Below are 23332 nucleotides of genomic sequence, written 5' to 3'. Positions count from 1 at the left end.
TCACACAATAATGGGATCATTGGGAAGCCAGTAGTGGAGAATATCACCCTGGCTGGATATTGGGAAGGAATTCCTCCCTGGGAGGGTGGGGAGGCCCTGGCACAGCTGTGGCTGCCCCTGGATCCCTGGCAGTGCCCAAGGCCAGGCTCAATGGGGCTTGGGGCACCCTGGGATAGAGGAAGGTGTCCCTGCCATGGCAGGGGGTGGAATGAGATGGGTTTTAATGTCCCTTCCAACCCAAACCAGTCTGGAATTCCGTATCTGGAGCTCACTTCCCACTGGATGTTTCCCATCTCTTTTTCTCAGATACAATTTATTTTGTTGTCAGCTTGGTGGGAAGGAGCAAGGCTGGGACAGTTCCCAGCCCTCTGAGCCCTTCCATGAGCTGGACCCGTGGGATTTCCCTTGGCCCCGAGTCCCCACATCAAACCAACCACGGCCACCCTCCCTGCAGTGTCCCCTCCCCTCCCTGCAGCCCGCCAGTCGCTGCTGAAAATGGAGACTGGGAGACTAAAACTGAACAGAAAGGAGGGGGAAAAAATGAAAGGAAGGTCTGGGAATGCTCCATGTGTTTGTTTTGCTTGCACTACTCAATAAAACAGAGTATTCATTTGTGGCTGCTTGCAGCAGCATCCTCCCCTTTGCAATGGCTTTCAAAGGAGCCCCAGCATGGCCAAGGCTCCTGTGGGACGTGGCCCTGGGGTGACCCTCCTTATTTTGCTTGGAAATAATTGAAATGTCTCCATGAGTTGCTATTACAGGGTCAAGAGCAGCAAGTGAGGAGCAAGAAAACAACTCAACAAATCTTGGCGTGGCACTTGTGCTGGGCTCAGCTCCTTCCCAGGGTTCTAATTCCCCCCTGGATGAGAGGGAAGTGTTTGCCCTGGTGTGTGGAGCTCGTCCCCATGAGTGTGACCAATCCCCCCGAGTGACAAACACACAATGGGCTGATTATCCCCTGGCTGGGGGATGTGGCAAAATCTCAGCATTTAAAATATAAATTAAAGGAGGGGGGGGGGTTGAGCCAACCAGGCGTGGGTGTTATTCACTAACATGAGATCCAGTTTTCCAGCAATGCAAGTGACAGCCAGTATTGAGAGGAAATTGATTATCTGTGTGAAGCAAGGATTAAAAATAGCAGCTTTGTGTCAAACCCCACGTATGTTTTGACTAAATCCTCGATAACAAGGAGAATGGATAAAAGATGGAGATTATACAGAGAACGCCAAAACCCAAAAAGCCTGGATTAGAGAAGAAAAGGATTTGAGTGGGTTGCTGCAATTAATGATTGTCAAGTGCCAGCAGCTGGGGCTGCTGTGGCTTCTTCTGGGGACGTCTTGTCCTTTGGTTTGCCAACCTGCCAGAGGCACTGCCAGCTCATTGCCCTGCTCCCCTGAGGCTCCTCCAGCTCAGGCAAAGGTCCAGGGGCTCGTGGCCAGTGTTTGACCCACCCAGCCAATCAGTTTTAATGGCCAGAAACTCATCCCCTTAATTAAACACAGGACATTCCCAGAAAGGATGATGGTCTCACAAAGGTTGTCCTCCCCTTGTTCCCCAGCAGCAGCTCTCAGAACACTCTGTGCTGGGAAAGCAACGCAGTTTTACCACTTTTCTGTGGCAGTGTGCTTGGAATACACTCTTTGCTGCTGCAGCTGGTGCTCAGGGGCTGTCCCTGGGATGGTGTGGCTGTCCCAGCCCAGGCAGGAGCTGCAGAGCTCCAAATGACACCGTGTGCCCCTGCCCAGCCCCACGCCGTGCCAGGCTCTGCCATTATCACATTTTATGGCACCCACTGTGATCACTGTGCCCATCCAAAACCACACAAAGCACAATTCCTGCTCCCACAGGAGGAAATATTCCACCAGACAGGGCAGCACTTACAAATCAAATAATTTTATTGAGTTTCTGCTCCTATAGCATGTGGCACATAAAGAGAATTAAGACACAAGGTGTGATGAGGAATGACGTATTTACCCTTCACTGAACAAAGGATTCATCTCACCCAGGAGCAATGCAAACACCCCTCTGTGCCAGCCCTGATGTGCAGCCAGGGGTGACGTGGTGACATTTGGGAAAATGGAAACTGAAGTTGATCTGAGGATTGTGGCTGATGAGCACAGTCCTGCTAACCTGAGGGGAGGAGAGCCGGCTGCCTCGCTCGCAAATTCTACCTCCAAACCAAAATATTTGCTTTTGCCTGATTTAATTAGGGTGGAATAAACAGCACTAACACACTTCTTAACTCAGAGAAAAATCCAGGATGAGAAAGTGTCCAAAATCCACAGCTGGCTGATAAAGATCAGCTGATTTAGCTGTAAAGCCAGTGCTTGGGATATTCTAACTTCATTCTTGGCCTCTGCAGCCAAGGAACCAGCAAAGCTTTGTTGTTTTTTTTTTTTTTCCCAGAACCTGACCTTCCTTCAGGGCTTGGGCTGAGAAACTTTATTCTTTAAGAAAGTGCTGACAGTCTTTAGAAAAAAGTTTGGAAGCTTTTTTTAGCATCAGTCATGTTTCTGTATTTCCCTTTGCCCCTTGGGTGACCCTTTTATTACTTGGATGAGATAAGAAATAGAGACCCAGTGGTCATGCAGGGCTGCCACCCATTGCTGTAACATTTTCCCCTTTTTTCTGAATCCCACCTGTGGCCACGCCGTTCCCTCCACTCCAGATAACGCGGGGATGTCCTGGGGGATGAGCAGCAGCTACAAAGGGGGCTGAAGGAACTGTTCATGCAAATAGCTCTGAGGAGATTTCAGATACAGGGGAAAAAAACCTCAGGGTTCCCCTCCTGAGGAATCAACAGCATTGTTTTCATATATGACAAAAAGAGTTATGGGGTACACGCTGCACAAACTTCTAAGAGCTCATGGACACCTCTACATGAACAGGAAACCCGGGGACACTCTGCAGGGCTGGGGCTGACCACGAGGACGGAGCTGGTGGTGGCTTGGAAGAGTCTCTTCCATCTTCTGCCACGGCTTTCCAGTGGCCACTGTCCCCTGTCCCGGCCACCTCTGCTCTCTGCAGACACCTCCTCGCCCCTTTCCAGCCTTCGCACACACTAAAAACTATTTTACACATTATTTTACAGACCAAACTCCCAGCACATGTCTCAGTCCACCTTCTCCCTCTGGAAACAGATCCGTACAGCAAAAGCCACAAAAATAACATCACCTTGGGAGACATATTAGACAAAAACATATTTGACCACAAAACGGGTTTCTACCTTTACTTACGCAGGAACAACTAGACCGGAAAGTCCCGCTGCTGCCACCGCCCCTCAGCAACCACTGAGACTGAAGGCCAAGTGCAAAATTTACTTGGTTTAGTCCCATTTTGCTGTCCCTGCTCCGGATCATGGTGTGGGGGGTGGTTTGGGGGAGGGACAGGAGCCCTGGCTGTCAAAGCTCGCTGCCCGGCCGTGCCACTGGGGGAGAGAGGAGAAATCAAGTGAATCAAACAGGAGAGACTGTCTGGGATTATTCCCCATCCTGCATCGTGTTGTCCATCTCCTCTTCCTCAGTAATCCCATCCCATCCCATCCCATCCCATCCCATCCCATCCCATCCCATCCCATCCCATCCCATCCCATCCCATCATCCCATTATCCCATTATCCCATCCCAGCCCTGCCCAGCTCCTGCCCTGCTGTGCTCTCATCTCCTCTACAAGTTCCAATTTATGCAACGGCCGTGTTTAACCACTCAGGAGGAATTGCTGAACAATTTACTTTATTGCTTTGTAAATCAATTCCCAATTCTGAGGATTCCTCACAAAAAAAAACAAAAAAAAACAAAAAAAAAAAAAAAAAAAAAAAAGGAAAATAAACAGTGTCTTTGTGTGCTGTGAAGACAAAGTGCTCTCAGCTCTTCCCTGCTTTATTGCCATTGTCTTTTTGGTTTAAAAATACTGTCTAAGCTCAGAAGTACTTGAGTCTTTCCAGTCTGGTAATTTTACTCCACAGCAGCTCTGTCCAGAGCAGCAAAGACATTTCTCAAAGGGAAAATCAGATCAGAGACTCGGTGGATGGAGCAAACATTTTTTTTTTTTGCCATATTTAGGGGATCATAAATTATTTGTCATCTGCCTTGGGGGCTATTATCATAATTCAAACCCATTATTCCTGAAGCTTTTGAGCACTTGCCCATCTCACCATCTTGCTATATTAAATTCCAGTGACAAATGATAGACATCTCCCAGAGACAATGGGAGGCAGGATTTCCACTGCCTGGATCAATTCCCTCCCCTCCCACATCAGCAGAAACTCTTTGCTGCCTGATATTAATGGTTAAGCATGTATGAACTTCATTTCTCTGGGTAAAAACTCACTTGGGGAACCAGACCTCACCCTTGCCTTGGCAAAACCATCTTAAATGAAAACAAGAGAGCAGCAGCCTGGTGCCTGGTGCTCACAGGGAGGCTTAGCAGGGCAAGCAGGTCCTTGCAGATGCTCCATGGGTTTGGAGTGGTCAAAAATTTGGCCAATTTCCTTCCCCAAAGAGACCAGTTAGTGTAAAGTAACTCACTGCACAGGTTTGCTTTGAACTGCCTCTGTTTCATCAGGGCTGAGCAGAAATTCATGAATGAAGAAGATGAGAAGCTCGTCCTGCCTAACAGCTGCCTTAAGGTAAGGAAACACTTTCCTCTATGTTTCTCATGTCAAAAAAAAATTGTCTAAAATCCCTGAGGAATTGATAATACGGGTAAAACCTCCCCATGAGAATTGCCAGTGAACAGATTGCAGAAATTACAACAGAAATGGGCTTTTGGCAGAGCCTTCCCCATGCTCTTTGCCTCATGCTGCCTGCATGACAATGACAGCGTTGCTGCTCCAAAAATGTGATGAAAACTCCTCCAAGGACAGGTCCAAACAACCAGTGAGGAATCTGGAGATACTTTTCCTTCATTTAATTAGAAAAGGTGAACCATGCATTGTGTAGCCAACAGTCAGAAACCGGGACCAGTTCAATCAAAATCAAACAGGCCCAGAAGTCTGGAAGGGCTTATCTTTAAAGACAAATGATTACTCTTCGTTATGGGCATGACTTGGCTCTCAGGAGAGTTACCAGCTTTAATCTGGAGCAATGTTTTAAACAAATAAATGTGGAACGTCAGAGGCACTTGGCAGCATCAAAGACCCATTTTGCATCGTGCTGATGACTCGACTCCGCGATTCCAGGGTTTGTCTTTCACAGATCACAGGGAAAATCCCCATTTTCAGAAGTTCCCTTCAAATCCTGGAAGAACGAGCTGTAATTTTCTGTTTCCCTTTGTGCAAACCCCCCCTGAACCTGGCTGATGGGTGGAGGAATGCAGGAGGAACACGGGTGGGGTGGCTGAAGGACCCGGGGAGGGAGCAGCTGCCAGCGGGGCCTCGGGGCTGAACACTGGGAACAGCTTGTGCTGAGGGGAAGAATTTATTGTCAGAATAACCCCACAAAGAGGGATTCTCCCTTTCTGCTCAGAAACTCGCCTTCTGAACATCTGTGTGAGGAGGATAGCGCTTAAAAGCCCATAATTAATGATTCATTTGCACATGTTCTCCATGTTCCCTCTTTAATGATGATGGTCATTAGAGAAGTGCAGTCATTATGGTTTGTTATTCACTGTTGAAAAATATGGAGCAACCAAAGACATGATGTGCATCCGAAGTGTTTCCCTTTTCACTGGAGCCTTTTCCAGCAGCGAAAGCAAAGAGGGAGTGGCAGCAGCTCGTGGAGGAAGGGTCAAGTTGCTGTTGGCACAGAAATGAGGGGCTGGGCCATGTTAGCCCAGCACTGTGGCTGCTGGGACAGGCTGGAGCTGCCCAGGTCCTCATGGTGGACAAAGAATCATGGCCCAACACTGGAGGAGGCTGTTGGTCCAACACCACGGACACAACCATCCATCCATCCATCCATCCATCCATCCATCCATCCATCCATCCATCCATCCAACCATCCCTGCTGTGGCAGGGTAAGGGGGTCAGGGCTGGGCCTGCTCTTGAAGCATCACAGCTCTGGTGACATTCTCCTGGTGAATTCACCAAAAATTGTGACTCTGATCTATAGTCAAAATACGGTGGGACCTCCTTCTCCCGGCCAAAGCTTTTCCAAGGCGCACCAGGCAGGGTGTTGGTCAGCAAAGAAATTCCATATTCCCACACTTTTCTCCCCACTGAAGGGTGAGCAGGAGGGTGGGACCCCAACCACAGCCAGGGGAGATGGCAGTGCCTGGGGCAGCTCTGTGTCCTCACACACACCGCTCCAGTTACCATCCCTCCATTTAGACATCAAAGACACAATTCAATGCCGGCTCCCTCGCCTTGGTTTGAGGTCAAGCACTCAATCAGGAAGATTTGGATGGAGCCAGAGGCTGTTACTGATGGTCAGAGCACACAGAGACCGTCACGAGGATCAACCGGGAAGCAAATGCTCCATTTGCTGCTGCCCGGCACAAACGCGCTCGGAGATGAGGATGAAGAGGAAGAAGACAAAGAGGAAGATGGAAATGATAGCTCAGGATGCCAGCACAGCCCGAGTTCACCCCCACAAAGGTGAGGAAGGCATGAAGGGCCAGCAGTTCTCCCCTAGCATCCTCAGGACAGATGGACAGACAGCAAGCAGCCCATGGAGCCTGGAAGGATGGAGCAGCTGCACAGAGACCCAGAGCTGGGATTACAGGACCAAAACCCCAAATTTCTTTTCAAAGATACCCAAACACAAATGGAAAATATGATACAATGCCCTGAAACCAACAAACACCATTTCCCATTAATTTTTCTCAAGGAGCCTGTGCCTTTTCTGTTTGGTTTTTCTTTTAGGCTGCACTGGGGATTTGCAGACAGCAGTGCTAAAACCTAAAAGGGCAAATAAACACAGGGACCATTTGCTTGCTGGCTCTGTGCACCAGTTTGTGGCAGAAATATCAGAACAGATGATCAGAGGGTTTTTTCTTTTCTTTTAAGCAGAGCTCCTGACCTGTGCATTGAGGGGTGAAATGATTCACTCAGTTTTTTTCCAGAGTCTTGGGGGCTCAGCCATGGCTTTCAAAGTATATTTTAGAAGGTGAGTCATTTTCCATGTCTTCCTTGGTTTCTCTGTGTTTCATCATAACAATAATGCCTTTTTTAACTTTTTTCTTACTGATTTTCAAAAACGTTACAGGAAATTCTCTTTCAAACCCCACCTGCGTCTGAAAAATAGTGCAGAAAAGCCATAAAAATTGCAGCCTGGAGAAGGAACTCCTGCTCTTGGATCAGCCATGGCAGCTGGTGTCACACTGTGAGGTGCTACAGACGCCAAGAGATCAAATGAGAGATCAATTCCACTTCTGCTGAAACCTTGTGGCTGCTGGTCCCCAGCTCCCCGTGGCAGTGGGAGGTGACACACGGAGCCTGCCCAGACGTGGCTCCTGCCCAGGGCCAGCAGGGGAGGGGGAATGAAGTCCTGGTGCTGCTCAGCACCCAAAGGCAGAGCTAGCACTGCACACAAAGTGTTTAATTCTGCTCTGACTCACCCCAGCCCTGCACAGCTGATCCCTGTGCTGATTCAAGGTGAGCTCACAGATCACCTCAAACGAGGGAGGGTGAATTTTCAGGTGTCCATTGTCTGATATATCCATGTCTTAAGCTAAAATATCAGCTGCCACGTTTTCCTTTGTGTGTAACCGACCTGGGCTGGGACAGAGGGCACTGAGCACAAACTGACTTCTTAATCATACAATGGTTTGGTTTGGGAAGGACCTTAAAGATCATCCAGTTCCAAACCCCTGCCATGGGCAGGGACACCTTCCACTATCCCAGGCTGTCCCAAGCCCTGTCCAGCCTGGCCTTGGGCACTCCCAGGGATGGGGCAGCCACAGCTGCTCTGGGCACCCTGTGCTAGGGTCTCCCCACCCCTTCTTGTTGGAGGAAAGAGCAGATTTCAAAGAAAGACAGGGTTTATGCAGTAATTCACACTACTGTGGAGTCTCAGCAAGCCCAGTGTCTGCCTTCCAGCGCAGCTCAGCACTCAGCTTCAAGGGGAAAATGAGATGCTTTTTGTTAAGTACTTATTCTGTGGCTTTGAGGGAAAATACCTCCTCAGCCCCAGATACAGTGGGAGGCTTTATTGCCTTTATTATCGTATCACTGGCCTCAAATGCTGGTGCTTTGTTCTCATACTCGAAGTGTCAAAGGCGTGTGTGCCCTTTTCCACATCTCTGTCCTCCAGAAATTATGACCTAAATCAGGCAAAGCCAAAGAGCTCCACAGAAGCGTGAGAAATTGGAGTGCAAGGGGGAAGAAAATGTCAGAGATGGTCGAAATGGTACCCAGGCATTTCAGCCCTATTTTATCATCTGGGGCTGCCTCAAGTCAATCTCTTTCTCTGGAGATGCTTAGAGCAATTACATTTGTTCTATTTATTCTCCCTCAAAGGCTTGGAGATGAGTCAACAGAAAAATCTTTTAGGATGAAAAATTGAAACTTGAAATAGGCAATATCCCTGGACAATTTGTTCTGCAATCAGAGCAGCATTCTCTTTCCTTACTGCTCTCAATCTCTAATTTAAAAAGGAAAAGAAAAAAAAAAAGAGAAAGAAAAGAAAAAACCCAAAATGTAACAGTCACATCTGTAAATACAGTTCTTCTCAGTCTTGCTTGCAAGCTCAAGGAGCTATTTTGAGGCCATACAGAAGTGCTTGTTTTCTAGAGTTCATTTCTGGTGAGAAAATTCCCTCAGCTCTGCTCAGAAAATCCCAGGCGAGAGCAGGAGCTCTCTGAAAGCCTGGAGCCAGCCCAGTCCCGCCCAGCCCAGGCACTGGAAGGGAAGGACAACCCCACACACCTCTTTGAAGGATTTCTTCACCTCCACCAGCGGGTGCCAGTGGGCAATGGGCTTGCGGGGGTAGGCCAGCATCTCATTCCAGTGGTCTCTGCCCAGCCCCTCGGCGTTGACCCCCACGCGGCAAACCCCGATGATCTCGTTGTGGCCCACCCTGAGGAACGGCAGAGAAGCAGCACCATCACCATCCATGTATCCCTCCACCCATCCATCCATCCATCCATCCACCCAACCATCCATCCACTCATCCATCCATCCATCCATCCACCCAACCATCCATCCATCCATCCATCCATCCATCCATCCATCCATCCATCCATCATCCATCCATCCATCCATCCATCCGTCCATCATCCATCCATCCATCCATCCATCATCCATCATCCATCCATCCATCCATCATCCATCCATCCATCCATCCATCCATCCACCCAACCATCCATCCATCCATCCATCCATCCATCCATCCATCCATCCATCCATCATCCATCCATCCATCCATCCATCCGTCCATCATCCATCCATCCATCCATCCATCATCCATCCATCCATCCATCATCCATCCATCCATCCATCCATCCATCCATCCACCCAACCATCCATCCATCCATCCATCCATCCATCCATCCATCATCCATCCATCATCCATCCATCCATCATCCATCCATCCATCATCCATCCATCCATCCATCCTCCATCATCCATCCATCCATCCATCATCCATCCATCCATCCATCATCCATCCATCATCCATCCATCCATCCATCCATCATCCATCCATCCATCCATCATCCATCCATCCATCCATCCATCCATCATCCATCCATCCATCCATCCATCCATCATCCATCCATCATCCATCATCCATCCATCCATCCATCATCCATCCATCCATCATCCATCCATCCATCATCCATCCATCCATCCATCCATCATCCATCCATCCATCCATCCATCCATCCATCCATCATCCATCCATCATCCATCCATCCATCCATCCATCCATCATCCATCCATCCATCATCCATCCATCCATCATCCATCATCCATCCATCCATCCATCCATCCATCCATCCATCCATCCCCCATCCATCCATCCATCATCCATCCATCCATCCATCCATCCATCCATCCATCCATCCATCCCCCATCCATCCATCCATCATCCATCCATCCATCATCCATCCATCCATCCATCCATCCATCATCCATCCCTCCATCCATCCCTCCATCCCCCTGGCTGCCCACACCTGGCCAGGCAGAGCCTGGCCCCCACTGCAGGTGATGCTGGGCTGTGGTGTCTGCCCCAGCACTGCCATCACCACGGGTAATTACAGCAGCTTTTAAATTATTTCTGCAGGTCAGTGCAGACACAGAGGTGTGAGCAGTGCTCTACAGCAAGAATAACCCCAGCTTCAGGAATGCATAATTCATACACCCAGTGCAGCTCGGGCTGACATTATTTGCTTTCTAAAATGTGTTGCAGGACAAGTAAATAACCAAGGGGAACATGGCACTTGCTCAGGGAAATGCCATAAAGCAAGGACCAGCCTTGCCAAGCTCGTTATTTTTCCATAACCATAAATATCAATGTCACTGTAGCAATATATCACCAGAGACAGGTGGCTAGCACTGAGCTCTGCCATCGAGACTACGGAAAGCACTGTGGAAAATTGCATTTGAGCTGGAAAATCTGCACCCAATGGGATGCTCTTCCCTCCAGCTCTCCAGAGCCTCCCACCTACCGATCATAATCCATGACAGAGATAAGGAGGCTGACTTGATCCATGTTCTCGGGAGGAATGTCAAAGATTATTGCTTCATTGTAGGTGGGATTAAGTGTGTTTTTCTTTATGGTGGTTTTCTTCTTTTTCAGTCTTCGCCCGTCACAGAGCAAAGACACTTTGACATATGGATCTAGGGAGGAAGAGATAGAAGACCTTTTGTTGATGGAGACGTGTTTTGTTACCTTTGCAATATAGAAACAGCTTTATCAGAGGATGGGCTGTGAGTTCCCATGAGCCAGAGGTGCTCTTCAAATGGACTTTTAGAAAAAAGTTATTTGCAGACCAGTAAAATCCTCCATCTCTCATACTGGTGTGGGTGGTGACCTGAGCTTCAGGCACCAGAGAACCAGCACTGCACTATTATTATTGCAGAAAGGATGAGCTGGCTTCATCTGAAGCCTCAATTCTCAGACATTTCATATGGCATTAAGCTCCAGCTGAGCAGAAACATTTTCTGCAAAGATCTCTGTTGTTACTGCTTTTTGTACAATGAAATTCAAATACTCTGAAGTTGGTGTCTGGAAAAGAAACTGGGTTTTATGATGAAAGCCAGAATTTGTGCAAGTTAAATTTGCAAGTCAGCTCTTTGAAACTGCAACTGCAGTCTTTAGGTGGCTGTGATCCTCAGGTTTGACTACTGGCCACTGTACAGGGGAATGCACATTGCAGTGGGATTTACCCAGGTGGGCCATGATCCTTTCCTGATCTTGGGGTGAAAGGGTTGATTCTGGCTATAAAGGGTTCCAAGAGATCTAAGTGTCCAAGCCCAGAGATGGATCGGAGTTCTGGCCCTGCAAACGCTCCAGTGGGATGGGAAACAAGCCACAGATTGTCTGCTTTAAAAATTCTGTTTGCACTTAAAACACAGAGAAAGCTTTCTTAGGTATTCTGTGATGGTTCACCCACCATCTACTGAGGGTACAGTGAGGGAAGAGGAGGAAATGTGGATGCAAGGGGGTCGTCCTCAGCCACCAAACACCCACCTGAGTAACCAGTGATGTCCATAGCTTTGAGATTCCTGCATTTAATGACTGTTAAGGTGAGGCGACCTGCAGTTGGCAAATAACAAAGGGAAAACATGATCTCGCCCAGGTCCACGCTTTCCTTCAATAAAGCAGAGAACACATTTTATTGGAAAAGTGCAGAACCAGCCAGGTGCCTCCTCCTCCACCCCAGCATTTCCTCTGTCCTGCCATTTGTAGCAAAGGGTACTTTATTCAAGTGAACCCCAACTGGCTAAAAATAAATACAGAGAATGGGAAAAATAGTTGACACCTTCACATTTTAGTTAAGGACAATCTTCCTCTGCCTCAGTGGAGTCTGTGCTTCCTATTGCAACCTCCCAGCTAATGCACAGCAGATGCACTCCTGCTCCACTGCTCACGCAGAGGAGATGGGATATCTCACACCAAATCAATGCAGTGAGGAAATCAAATTAGTATCAAGTCTTGTTTGAATGTACTGTGCATGTTCTGGTGCCTGGTTCCTCCAGGAATGTGACAAACACAGTGATGTGACAGAAAGATGAGCTCCTGCCATGCAGCCATGCCGTGCTTTCCAGTTGTGCACTGCAAGAATCTCCTCAGAAGCTTTCTGTGACAGCCAGTGCCATCCATTCATAACATCACAGGCTGCTTTGGGTTGGAAGAGACCTTGAATATATTCTAGTTTCACCCCCCTGCCGTGGGCAGGGATGAATTCAGTAGTGAAGGTTTATGACTGACAGTGCCCAACATTTCTGCATAAAATGAAAATATCTTTGAGTAACACAGTGGTTTTCTCTGAGCGTGAGTTTTCGGGCAGTTACCAAGTGGGGGTAAGACTTTAAGCCAGAAGACAGCCAAGAAGGGCCCGTTGAGCTTTGGGTTTGTGACGTGCCTACATTTGGACCACCAAGACCTTTGAGATGCCCTCAAGGAGCAGGCACAGCGTGGGGCTGTGTGTTTGTGAGTATAAATGGGGAATTAACCAGCAGATGGCACTCAGAAATGTTTGGTACTTTAGGATTACACAGAGGCCAACACAATTTACAATTTTAGTGCCCCATCAAATAACTTTTATCCATAGCTCTTAGCACTTCTTGTACCTGCAGCTTCATCGACTACACCTCCTAAAAGCCCTTTCCATCATTGCCTTGCCCATGGGAAGTCAGGGAAAAATAAACAAACCAAATGTCTGATTTAAACTAGAAAGCATCATCATCTGAAGTCAGCAGAAAGATTTCCAAACACCTTCTAAAAATGGATTTAAAAAAAAAATCTTATTTTCTATGTACAGATCCCACATCTGTAGAGCAAACAACCCATTTATTTTCAGAAACAGTATGTTTGATTCCTTTCAATGTGATATAATGATCTGCTGAAGAGAAATTGTGGCTGTTAGGAGTAGAGTGATGGAACTAGAAAGACAAGTAAATGCACTTAAAGCTTTGCTAAGTGTTAGGGGAATAGATCTTGTTGATGGATGAGGTTTTTGCCAAATTATTTCCTGCTCATTCTCAGGTAAGGCAAAGATTAAATCTTTATTCCACTTAGAGGTACAGAATACTAATGAATATTATATAAAATTTTGATTGGGTCTGTTCTTTCATGCATTCTTTGTTCTTAGCTGGTGTGGGAGGGACGAGGGCAGGAGACCTTGGACAAGATGTCAGAAAAGAGCAGCCCTGTGTGAGATGAGGGTGAGAGCACCCTCTGGACACTATCTCATCTTCTATTCCTCTCCTTGCACTGAGAGCACCCGCTCAGGGTATAAAATGAACATAAATTATTCTTTGACCTCATTGTATCAGGTCAAGAGATTTTTCTTTGCAACCATAAATACAAGAGAGCAAAGCGTGTCCTGTGGGTACATTATTTTCTTGCAGATTATAGACATTGGGACATTTCCAAAATTCCTATCAGTACCTTTTAGGAAATAATGGAAGCTCTGAGTCAATAGACTTGAAACCAAAGATGTTTCCCTGATTCACAAGCTGTACAGTCATTAATTAAATAGCTGAGTGCTGGCTACTTGACCAGATCAGCTCTTAAGTGTGTTCCTACCCTCTTAGCCACACCATTGATCTCATGCATTATTAGACACCCAGAGCTTTCTTGGGGTTTTATGCAAACTGTATTTATCCTTCTCAATTTTGATTAAACAGAAATGTCCTTGGGTGTCCAGCTACAGCTGGCTGAGATGTTCCAGGAGCAGCACATTCCTTAAAAATGGCATGGAGAGGACGAGGGGATGGAGCCAAACGTGGAGCTCTGCCAGGCTCCTGCTCAACACATCTTGGGCATGGGGTTGGTTCTGCTCCCCTCACACCTTCTCTGGAGGTATTTCCCTCACCAACCCTTCTGCTGGTGTATCTGCACCTGCTTTTGTGGGTTTTTCCCCCATTAAATGAGGTTATTTAGCCAGGAAAGCATCCACTATCACTTGCAGAACCAACAGGCAGGTTCCTCCAGGAGGCATCAGCACATCAGGTGCACTTTGCTTCCCTTTCCAGCAGCCCCTCTTGGGATGAAGGATGTGCCTGGTGCCTGCTTGCCTCTCTGCCAGCATTTCTGCTTTCATTGCCATCCATCAATCACAACAGCCGTGGCTGTTTGCAGGTTGGAAGCCAAGAGCTGTGAGCACCCTGCTAACTCAAACTGTTGCTTTCCTCATGGTTGATCCTGTGCCTCCTTCCCACAGCCCTCCCAGGCAAGATGCTCAAAAGGCAGCACAGCAGCAGCTCCCAGCACGCTCCCAGCGCTGCCCCAGGGTGCCTGGCAGGCACCACCTCCACCCCTGTGTCCTCAGGCTGGCAGGGCCAAAGCTCTCCGTGCCCTCCCAGGACAGCTCCAGCCCCTGAGCCACCTTCCAGGGTGAGGTGCTGCATGTGCCCCGAGTGCCCTGGGACCCCGTTGGGCACAGCAGCACAGGACACGGAGCTGTGCACACCTGCTGGGCTTCACAGAGCTGTCAGAAAGTTCTGAACACCCTGCAGCAGGAGAATGAGCACTGGTGGAAGTCACCAAGAGGTTCAGCTGGTGGGGAACACGGTGCTGAGGAAAAAAGCACCGGAGTTACAAAGCAAATGTCTTGTGGCACTGCTGGCCACAGTAAATATTTATGTTTGACAGTTCCCTCCTCGGCACAGAAAGCAGGGGAGCAAAGGTATGAGATGAGCTCTGAGGGAAGCTGCAGGACAGATTTTTGCAAGTTGTGGCCTTCTGTCAGTCACCAGGAAAGATGTGACAGGACCCACGCTTCCAGCCACAGGGGTGGGGATGTCTCATCTTTCAGTCTCAGGAATAACAATGTGAAATGACAATGACAATGGCTGATTTAGTGTCCAGCTGCAGAGCAGTTCAATCATTCATTCGCCCTGAGGACCAGCCAGATCCTCCTGGGAGGGCAGTGGAGGAGCAGACAGCTATTATGGAGAGGTTAATGTCACTGCTCTGCACTCAGTGATCAATGTGAGCACTTGGCTTCTCCTGCCAGCTCCGTGTGACACAGAAAGGGCTGGGACTTTCCTCTCTGAGGCTTGGTTTCTCTTCCAGAGGAAATCAACAGAACTATTAAAAGACCCAGACTGAGCTCTGGAAGAGTCGCCAGCAGCACATCCAGCATCTCTCAGCACCAAGGGGCTGGTACTGGCCCCACAGAGCTCTTCCTTACTGTGATCATGTGGTGCCTTGAGTTTTTACCTCTTATATTTTTCAGATCCTGTACTGCATTGGTGTATAACTCTGAACTCCATATAGAGTGTTAGTAAGTTCTCTTCCCATTTTTGTCAGACAAAACAATCCTTCTAGGCCTGAGAACCAAGGTCACTGTCTGCCTCAGGCCCCAAAAGTATAAACAAAAGTGAATCAGGGGGTGGAAGCAAACCAGGGAAATATGACTTCCTTACCTGAAGCTGCAATTGGACAATTAACCCCTGATATGCAAATGGACCAAACTTTAATCTGTCGGAGAAACTCGTGACCATTGTCCACCTTGGGTGCAGTCTCTGCAAGGCTTTTGACTGCCCAAGGTGTATTTATTGAAGGCCTTTAATAAATACTCACTTTATTCTCTTAACTCTGTCTAACCTCCGTTCTAGGTAGCCACTCCAAGGTGTCACATGTGCACGTGGTAGAGAGCTGGGCCATGGCTGCAGGTCCCAGGGGCTCACAGGAGGTGAGGAACCCATCAGCTGGGAGCCGTGAAGGATTTATCCCTGTGGAGAACCCCCACCCTGCCCAGCAGATACTCACCGTCGTGGCGTACTGAATGTCCCTCCAGATGGAAGTCTCCCGGGAGAGGTCCGAGTCCTCGAACAGGTTCTCCAAGATAACTTCTCCAATCATGTCGTGCCTGGAGAACCTGTCAAAGTCAAAGACGCTCAGGTGGAGCTTCCTGCTTGCCAGCTCCTCGTGGGGCACGGGGAAGTGGAAGGACTCGTCGAAGGTGGGGTTCAGAGTCTTCCTGTGCACTCGCGTCTGGAACTTGCGCTTGCGGTCGGGCAGGAGGTAGATCTTCACGTAGGGATCCGAGCTGCCGCAGAAGTCTTTGGCTGGCAAGTCAAAAGCCCTGAGAATTCGGACAGTCAGCGTCTCGTTCTCGTAGTCGTACTTGAGAGTGAAGTTGATTTTCCCACAGGTTTTCTCTGCCTCCTTCTTGGGGTCCTCGGTGTCCACGGTCTTTTGTTTGTAGAGCTCGGGCTTGATGCGGCCGATGCTGGTGGGCTGCTCGGCCACGGCCGGCGGCTCCAGGCCGTAGTCCATGCTGGACACGTGCATCTGCCGGGGCAGGTGCCTCTTGAAGGAGATGTGCCTGCAGGAGGGAGACACCAACAGCTCTGTGGGTTTCCAAGGACACGGCTCTCCTTTTTCGCCCCTGGACTCAAAACCCAGCACAGAACGAGCTCCACAGGTGCTCCTGAGCTCTGCACTGAAACCAGGTGTGCTATGCAGGTGAACAGAGGGGAGCACCTCCAAAAACCTGCAAGGATCCAATCCAGCAAATGTCTTAAATTCCAGAGCATTTGCCACAAGCTGTGTTTTCTCACCTGTGGCACGAGTTACAGCCCACAGCTGAACAGATGGGCCCCAACAACTCCTTACCCAAACCACAGACAGCACCACGTGGAGACTTTCCCCACCCTCAGTCCTTACACTTCCAAGATACTGGCACTAAGCTCTCTCAGACAAAAAAACTTTTTTTTTTTTTTTTTTTTTTTTTGCTTTTTTCTTTTGGTGAGAGAACCACAACCAGTTCAGAAGGTGAGGTTTTAGTCAAAGAACCACAGAATGATTTGGGTTCAGAGTGTTTTAAAGCTCATCTCATCGCATCCCCTGCCACGGGCAGGGACACCTTCCCCTAGATCAGTTTGCTTCAAGCCCTGTCCAGCCTGCCTTTGCTGGGTATTGCTGCTTCCAGACTTTTCCAACAGACTCATCAGACACTGATAGATAATTGTTGACAGGGAGGGAGGCACAGCCTCATCAGGAAGAGTCTCTTGCCTTGAGCTCTCCTCCAGCACAAGCTGTATGTAAGCAAAGCTTTATCTGAACAAAGCATAAAAGCCTTCTGTGGACTGAGGGCATTATTTCAGATTATCTGGTGTTTACAAGAGCAATTTATAGAGTTATTTAACCAAACTAAAAACTCTACAGCCAGAGCATTAGCCTTCAGTGATACGTGGTGCTCAGAGACCTTGGCAGGTTCCTCAGAGGTATTTTGGACAGGGTTAGGCTGGGCTGTGAATCAGAGGAACCTGCCAAGGAGAAAGTGTGTTTGAAACCTGCCCACGTACTGCTAAGTCCCACTTTGTTTGTCCTAATTCAGACTGGCTGAGGGTTTTTTCCTCCTCTGTTGGAAAGGTGTAATAAAAGCAGAAGGAGCGCGTGCATGCAGAGAGGGAATCAGCTGCCCAAAAAGCAGTGTGAATAAATAAAAGAGTGTGGCTCACAAATGCAGGTGGCACCGTGCTGATCTAGCTCAGCGCCTTCAAACAGGGGGCTGCCATCAGTGCCTCACTAATCCTGCAAAAGTGCAGACAATTTTCTGAGCAGTGCCTGATTTCCCTGCCACACTCCTGTGCACATCCCAGGCACGGCCAGCGAGGCAAACAGAAGTGCTGGGGCACAGCCAGGACCCTGTGATCCCTCTTTCCTGTCCCTGTTTCACCTCCTTCTGTGTCAAGGAGAGATGCTGCATTTCACAGAATGGTTTGTGTTGGAAAGGAGCCTCAAAGCTCGCCTCATTCCACCCCCTGCCATGGCCAGGGGCACCTTCCACTATCCCAGGCTGCTCCAGCCTGGCCTTGGATATTTCCAGGGATGGGGCAGCCACAGATGCTCTGGGCACCCTGTGCCAGGGCCTCACCCCACTCCGAGCAGAGAACCCCTATCTAACATCTAATCTAAATGTCTCCTCAGTACCCAAGCTGAGAGGGACTCTCAAGGTTCACACAGCCTTCTCCTGACTTCCTGAGGGTGATGTTGATGTCTCTGACCCCATCTGAGCACAAGCACCGAGCACAGCTGGTTCAGGGCTTGTGCAGCGAGCGATCCATCAATTGTGCTGATCTAATTGTTTCTGCCAGGAGCCACAACAGAGAGAGAGAGCCAAAAGGTCTAATTCTGTCTGACAGGGTACATCATTGATACTTCAGCCTGCCTCTCATATTGGAACAAAATTAAAGTGGCCAAAGCGTGCGGGTGACTTGACACAATGAGGTCAAGTTGCAGTAACAGGGCTCGAATCCCTGATTTTTTAAAAGAGCCACAGTCTTAACACATTCATTGGTTAATAGCCAAACTTTGGACAGTAATCTGGTGTGTAGGTGCTGTCTTTAGTCTCCCTGATGGTATCTGAACCTCTGGCTCTGTCCAACAATCCTCCCACCTCTCCAGCTGCTCACAGAGCATTGTCCCTGCTGAGCACCTCAGCCACACCCAGCAGAATCATGGAATATCCTGAGCTGGAAGGACCCACCAGGATCATCCAGTCCAGCTCTTATCCCTGCACAGACACCCCAAAATCCCACCCTGGGCATCCCTGGAGCGCTGTCCCAACGCTCCTGGAGCTCTGGCAGCCTTGGGGCTGTGCCCATTCCCTGGGGAGCCTGGGCAGTGCCCAGCACCCTCTGGGGGAAGAACCTTTCCCAAAATCCAGCCTAAACACCCCTGGCACAGCTTCAGCCCTTCCCTGGGTGCTGTCACTGCTCACAGAGAGCAGAGATCAGAGCTGCCCCTTGGGAGGAGCTGCAGCCCCTGAGGAACTCCAACCTCAGGCTCCTGCAGGCTGAGCAGCCCATGCCATGCCATGCCATGCCATGCCATGCCATGCCATGCCATGCCATGCCATGCCATGCCATGCCATGCCATGCCATGCCATGCCATGCCACGCCACGCCATGCCATGCCATGCCATGCCATGCCATGCCATGCCATGCCATGCCACACCATGCCACCCCATCCCACGGCATCCCTCACCTGGTGGAAGAGGCTGGCTCCGTGGTTTGCCTCTGGATCCGCGTGCGCCGCATGATGTGATCCTTCATGGACATCTGGACCTCTGCAGGGATGTCCGGGGAGGTGTGGCTGATCTTCACAGCTGCCTCCAGGAAGCTGATGGCCCCCGTGTCCTTGAGCTTGTCTGCCATGCTGTCCTTGTGGCCCGCCTCGCTCCGCAGCACGGCCAGGTGGGAGGAAAGGGCCTTGTTCCTCCAGGGAACCCAGCAGAGCTTCCAAAAGAGAAACACAAACACTGCCACCAGGGCCAGGCCACACACAATGACTATCACTGCAAGGAGGCTGACGGAGAGCTCTGAGGGAGACAAGGACAGCGACAGGGAGGGATGGGAAAGAAGAAAAGAAGAGACAGATGGTGAGAAAATCATAAGTAAAGGAAGAAATGGTCCAAACTGACTTAAATCACAACTAATGGAGAGCTCTTAGCATTTTCAAACCAGAGCCAAAGCCAAGTGAGCACCCCTGACAGGCTCAGGACACACCTGGGGAGAAAATGGGTGTCTCCAGATGGGCAGAGCTGTGAAGTTTTACACCCTGATGCTTAAACTGGCTATAAAATACCATCCTTGGTTTGTTCTGCAGCATCAGCAAACTGCTGAGTCTGAAATCAAGAAGATCTGTACAATTCCATGATAGAAACAAGCTTGGTGCTGCACCACAGAAAGTGCCTTTTTGCTTCGTGTCACAGCTGCTCAGGCAAAGGAATGAAAAAACCCATCTACTAGGGTCCTGGAAGTGGATTGTTATTGTACTATCAGAGCCCACATCTTGTCCCGATGTGCCCATAGGGAATAAAAAGAAAATACCAACACCAAGGAAAAAAATAATCACAAGCTGCTGATGCAGAGAAACAAAACATAGCAGGAGTTTGTACAGGAGGCGCTACACTCTGAACAGCACAGGAGCTGCGGGTGTGCTCTGATGCTCTGAGACACTTTTACCTCATGTGTGCTGAATTTCAGTCTTTTTCTGGAAAGAGCTTCCATACGTGTGGCTGACGAATCAGGAAAAATGGAAAATGAAGATATATATATATGTGTGTGTGTGTATAAATATATATATACACACACATCATCTAGGCTGTGAAATGATTCACAGCACCGCACAAAGAGAAAACATTGGCTATTTTTGCTTCCTTTCCTACAGTGTTTTAATTCCCAGGTCCGTCCTCATCCAGACCAAAACTTGGAGAGCTCAGGATTCCAAGGAATACCAGTCCCTGATGCTGGAGGCAGGATTTGTTCTGGAGGCAAGTCTGCAGAGTCAGGACTATGGAGAATTCCATCATGGATTGCTTTGAGCTCATGGACAATTCCTTAATGGCTGTGTTATTTGTAGTGCCCAGTAAAGCCACACTCCTTAAACTACCCAAGAGCAAGTCAGGACAGAAAGAGAAACAAAAAAAACACCAAAACCCACAAAAGTTTATATGGAACAAGCATTACCTCTTACCCATCCTATTTCTGTCTGTTCTTGGACCATAAATGTTTTGTGTGAATTTTAACTCCCTACCTGAGCCCCAAGGAATGGGGTGGGTGCCCCAAGCATTTCTGAACTGGGGAACTCCCCTCTGGGCTGCATCACAGCTGCTCTAAGTGTGAATCCTGATGTGCTTTACCTTAAACAGGAGCCAAAAACACACCTTCAGTTCCCTTTGATCACACAGTTTAGTTTTGTAAAGCTATAATAAGACATTTAATTATAGAATCACAGGATGGTTTGGATCAGAAGGAACCTTACAAATCATTTCATTCCACCCCCTGCCATGGGCAGGGACGCTTTCCACTAGACCAGGTTGCCCAGACCCCCATTTAACCTTGCCTTGATGAAAAGTTGAGAAAAAGCTGTGAAATATGAGGAAAGACTTGATTTTTAATCTTGAATAAATAGCTGAATTTAAAAATTATGGGAAAAAACCAAACCACAATCACAACAAAACAACAAACCCCCTACCCACCATTGGTGAACCATGACAGCAAAGTGTTCAGGAGCACATTTGTACCATCAGATTTTGCTCTGGTCTCTCAGGGAGTGCAGCAGCCACTGCAAATTTGGGATAAGTGAAATCTCCAGGCAGCACCAGACACAAAATGTGACATCCACAGCCGAAGAAGCCGGCCCCACACAGTGCCTGGGAGCCATCTGTTGTTCCTGATCTCCTGGAGGATTTTGTTTTTCCACAAAATTACTGAGCCCAGCAAATCCAGCAGCAGCTCCAGGCAAAACTCCCTGGCTGCCTCTTGGTTTTTGACTCGAAGGGAAAGGTTGGAAGGGATGGGATGGGAAGGATAAACGTCACCCAGAGGTTTTTGCAACTTCTCTTTCCCTTCCCAGCCTCCTGTACAGGTAATTTATTTTCTGTTGTAGCTCTGAGGTGGAAACACAGATCACTGCTGGGGTGAATAAACAGGTCCCATCTTACTCAATAATAAATAAGGTTGTACCAGCAGCAGAGCTTCCTCAGAGATTTGCCTAAATGTATTCTCACCAAAGCTGAGAGCACAGAGGTTCCACTTTGCTATTCTTTGAGTTAAATCTTGGAATTGTGCCCAGGAAACTTAGTGTCAAACATTCATAAGAAAACTCAAGAACCTGGACTTTTTGCAAATACTCTGTGTTGGTACAAAGGAAATCATTGCAATGCAGAATCTCTCACTGCTGGGAATTGCTGCGTGACAGAGAAGATTTTTTAAAGATATTTCCACCCATTCCAAGGAGTTTTATAGGCTGCATGTCTCTGCCAGCACACCAGGCTCATTAATGGGAACCATCAGAAATAATCAATTATCCTTTCAGAAAACCTGTTGCCAGCTTGAGAAAGATCCTGGCTCCTGTCACTCCTTGCAGGGCTGGCATTCATAATGTCTCTGACAGGATTCACAGATACTTTTATGCATGACCTCCTACTCCTTCCTCTGACAGCTGACACAAAGCACGAGTGGAAGGGATCAGGATTTTACAGACAGTTTCTAAGCATCTGCCTGCTTAGAATACTGGGTTGTTTGAAGATGACATTGAATTCTCCAAGAATTTTTTTTGTGACTTATTAAACTTAAATATCAATTGGACAGAGTTGATCTTCATTGATATAATGAGCTTTCTCTTATGAATTTGAAAATACCTGTTACTTTCTGAAAAATACCTGGTATTGAAAATGCTATGCTTTAAATGTCCTTTAACTTACAAGAAACTGTAAAAACAAGATAATTCCTCACCTAAAACAAAATGCCCTTGGGCCAGAGGCTGCTTTGGTTTTCCTGGCACGGGTGGAAGTAAGGCCAATTCCCCCAAAAGGACACCTCAGCCCAGGGTTGATATTATCCCCCCTTTTTCAAGGTTTGGATCCAAGGTGTGGGGAAGAGAGGGAAAAGAGGGAGGAAGGGCTCTTTCTAACGCAGGAACAGCTCAGAGCCCAGCTGCTCACAAGGGAGACTCACATCATCACTCTGAGCAATGTCCCACCCGGGGAAAAACACAACAAGAACTATGGTTTTGTTCTGTTTCCCTCTTAAAAATTCACAGTTATTTGGCACTCTGTTATCAGGTAAGTGCTGTGGAACAAGTGCAGAGCAGCTCCAGCCCTTTCTCACCCTGGTCCTGTTGAACTCAGTGCTGCTCCCTCATCCTCACCCAGTTCCCATGGGGAACATGGGGGAAACTGGAAAATAGGTCTTATTACAGCTTGTAATTGAAAAGATAAAGCTTAAAAGAATTAACATGGCTGTTTTCCAGCCTGGCTCCCTCTGGGAACAAGCACTGCTTCCCCGAGGAACCTTTGGCTGGAAAATGCTTTTGGCTGCAGGGCAGCAGTGACAGAGCTCCCTCCTGAGCAACGAGGAGCAGGGAAGGGATGGACATGGACACTGACAGGATCCACCCCTGGAAGTGGTCAGAGCCAGGCCAAGACTTTGAGCAACCTGGTCTAGTGGGAGGGGTCCCTACCCACGGCAGGGATTCGGGACCAGATGTTCCTTAAGGTTCATTCCAACCTCTCAACATTTCATGATTCTGTGATTCTATGATCTACCTGCTTGAGCTGATATGTTTAGGATAAGCTATCAAGCCTATATATTTATTATATACCTATTTTATATCCCACTAGTTACCAAAACACCCCAGAAAAGACCTGAAGCTGACAGCAATGGGGACACCAAGAGCACAAACAAGACTGGATTCTCTCAACATCACCCAAAACTGATCCCATTTCTCCTTTGACCTTGACTTCTTGTTTTTACTGATTTTGTAA

General features: G+C 48.3%; 1 protein-coding gene across 1 annotated transcript in view; it reads right to left on the bottom strand.

The window, feature by feature from the left end:
• Positions 1-1877: 1877 nt before the first annotated feature.
• Positions 1878-23332, bottom strand: part of SYT6 (synaptotagmin 6) — a 36493-nt gene continuing 15038 nt past the window's right edge. The window contains exons 2-7 of the mRNA XM_053964158.1: positions 19048-19381; positions 15824-16382; positions 11573-11693; positions 10548-10719; positions 8806-8956; positions 1878-3427 (exon numbers count right to left, since the gene is read on the bottom strand). Of these exons, the coding sequence (XP_053820133.1) occupies positions 3356-3427; positions 8806-8956; positions 10548-10719; positions 11573-11693; positions 15824-16382; positions 19048-19381 (1409 nt within the window). The 3' untranslated portion in view covers positions 1878-3355. The remainder of the gene's footprint in view (positions 3428-8805; positions 8957-10547; positions 10720-11572; positions 11694-15823; positions 16383-19047; positions 19382-23332) is intronic.

The sequence above is a fragment of the Vidua chalybeata genome, chromosome 24, assembly GCF_026979565.1.
Source record: "Vidua chalybeata isolate OUT-0048 chromosome 24, bVidCha1 merged haplotype, whole genome shotgun sequence".
Taxonomy (NCBI): domain Eukaryota; kingdom Metazoa; phylum Chordata; class Aves; order Passeriformes; family Viduidae; genus Vidua; species Vidua chalybeata.
Note: the sequence above shows the minus strand (reverse complement) of the source record. Positions and strands in the feature narration are given on the sequence as shown.